General features: G+C 36.9%; 1 protein-coding gene across 1 annotated transcript; it reads right to left on the reverse strand.

Annotated features, from left to right (window-relative positions):
- Positions 1–671: 671 nt before the first annotated feature.
- Positions 672–2,209, reverse strand: LOC103835542 (peptidyl-prolyl cis-trans isomerase CYP19-1-like). The gene has a single exon (XM_009111727.3). The coding sequence runs from the start codon at positions 1,660–1,662 to the stop codon at positions 808–810; it is 855 nt and encodes a 284-aa protein (XP_009109975.1). The 5' UTR covers positions 1,663–2,209; the 3' UTR covers positions 672–807.
- Between the last annotated feature and the right edge of the window lie 245 nt (positions 2,210–2,454).

Raw genomic sequence — 2,454 nt, forward strand, 5'->3', positions numbered from 1 at the left:
TTGGTCAAGATTAAGATTTAAATAATATTTTTAAACTTGCTGATTGAGAGTTTTCTCAGTCTCCATCTTTTTTTTTTCAAAAGACCAACCCATATTTTTATTAACAAATATATAATGGTAGAGATTTCTGTCATAACACATGTATATATCAACTCTATTGCTCGATTTGCAGAACTTATGAGCCATTTTTTTCTCATCCAAATGGTGGAAACAATCATCTTACAGTTTCATCCCGTTACCACCTCAAAGCCGGCGAAATAATCATATTTGATTAGATGTAACTCTAATAAGCAGCATCCTTAAAAAAATAATTACTTGTGATGATAATAACGTTTGCAACAGTTTTTTTTTGTTTTGAAATTTGCTGTAGCAATAATAGCTAAAGACTTATGTTATCTTTCATAATTTGATGGTAGGGAATCCAAACTCTAGTGAAACACACCAAACTCAAATCCCAAGAACAAAAAACAAAGCACATATACATTAACTTCAACGCTCGATTTGCAGAACTTATTATCCCTTTTTCTCATCTAAACGTTGAAAACAATCATCTTATCACCAATATCTTACTTTATTTACCAGCTTAAAGCCGCCGGAATTTTCATATCGGCCAAAAGCTTAAGATGTGACTCTAATAAGAACCATCGTTAAAAACACTTGTGATGAAATAATAACCAATAATATCACTAATTATTCTTATTCAATGGTAGCGAATCCAAACTCGAGTAAAACATACCAAAATAAAATCCAAACCAAGAACAAAAGACACACAAAACATGAAAACAAAAGGATAAAAATCTCTGAGACCTAGGAAATTTGACCGCAGTCGGCAATCACCACGAGCTTGTTAGGCACGCCGCTAAGATCAGGTCGGCCGACCTCTTTCTCAATGTTCTGAATCACATCCAATCCCTCAACAACTTGGCCAAACGCGACGCATTCTTGGTCAAATTCCACGATCTTCCTCAAGCAGATCATGAACTGAGATCCGTTGGTGTTTTCTCTACAATTCCACATGGTGAGGATACCTGGACCGCTGTGCGTCTTGATGAAGTTCTCGTCGTCGAAAAACCTACTTCCGTAGATACATTCGCCTCCTGGTTCCTCCCCGCCACCAATGATATCTCCTCCACACAAGGTATAATTGGGAAATACCTTGTGGAAGATTGTTCCCTTGTAGTGGAGTGGCTTACCAAACTTCCCAATGCCTTTCTCGCCAGTACAGAGGGCACGGAAGTTCTCTGCCGTCCGTGGTGTTGTGTCGGCAAAGAGCTCCATCACGATCCGACCAGCTGGTTTGCCGCCCACGGTCATATCAAAGAAAACCCTAGGGTTGGCCATTTTCAAAGAGGGATCAGAGTGTTTAGGGTTTTCAGATTCATATTTCTCTTTGACGCCACCAGCCGAAGGAGGATGAACATGGGCTCCATTAACGTTTAGTCCATTGGCAGGTGGTACAGGTAGGCCAATAGGGTTAACGTTGATTGTGAAGCCACCACTAGCCTGAGGATGAACGTGGGATCCATTGTTGTTTAATCGGCCACCAGCCGGTGGAACGAGTTGGCCGACGGGTTTAAAGTTAACTGTGAATCCACCACCTGACGGAACGTTAATTGTAAAGGCGGCTCTGTCGGTTTCATTAAAACGAAAAGTAATTTCCATGTTCTGAGATGGATCAGATAAATTTAGGGTTTCTTCTGCGAGAAGAGATTCGCAGGTGTATGGAAAGAGGAACTAGTTCCAAACGATTAAAAAAGTAAGAAGCCACTGACCTTGGATACACGTGTAAAGATCTTAAAGTGAATAGATTCACCGTGGATAAAAGAAAGCATGTTTATATTTAGACCAAAAAAATAAAGTATGTTTATGTAAACATTTTTTTTAATCTGTTATTTAAACATTGCTTTCAGAGGTGGAATATCCGAGTAGAGTTACGATAAATGTTATAATTTAATGTACTTTACGGTAGAAATCATTAGATATCCACGTGATGGTCAACTGAAAAATCTTTTATTATTACTTTATAAAAATAATTAATTGATAACTTTTTAATACTTAACCTATACTAGATTTTGACCCGCATTTGTTTTTGAAATTAATTTTTAAACATATTTCTATATAAAATAAGGGGTTTTTGCAAAATTGACCTACAACTTAAAGTTAAACACAAAACTAACCACCTTTTTTTTTGAAAATTGGTTTTGTCCTATTCACCCCACAAGTTCATATAATTTACAAAAATACCATCAATTTTTTTTTCTTTTCGAAAATGACATTTTTACTCTCTCACCCTCATCATCTTCAAGTAATTACAAGATTGCCATTGTCATCAATACCACAACCACCATGAACAACCAATTTGAAGCTCTTAATGCTCCCAAAATCGATTTACCCTTCTTCTTTTTCCATTCTTGTGAACTAAACACAACATATCTCTCACTTTCTCTCCACAAT

The sequence above is a fragment of the Brassica rapa genome, chromosome A01 (assembly GCF_000309985.2).
Source record: "Brassica rapa cultivar Chiifu-401-42 chromosome A01, CAAS_Brap_v3.01, whole genome shotgun sequence".
Lineage (NCBI taxonomy): Eukaryota > Viridiplantae > Streptophyta > Magnoliopsida > Brassicales > Brassicaceae > Brassica > Brassica rapa.

Excerpts from the sequence above, each read along its gene's own strand:
- LOC103835542 (XM_009111727.3), bottom strand. The coding sequence starts at position 1,662 with ATGGAAATTACTTTTCGTTTTAATGAAACCGACAGAGCCGCCTTTACA.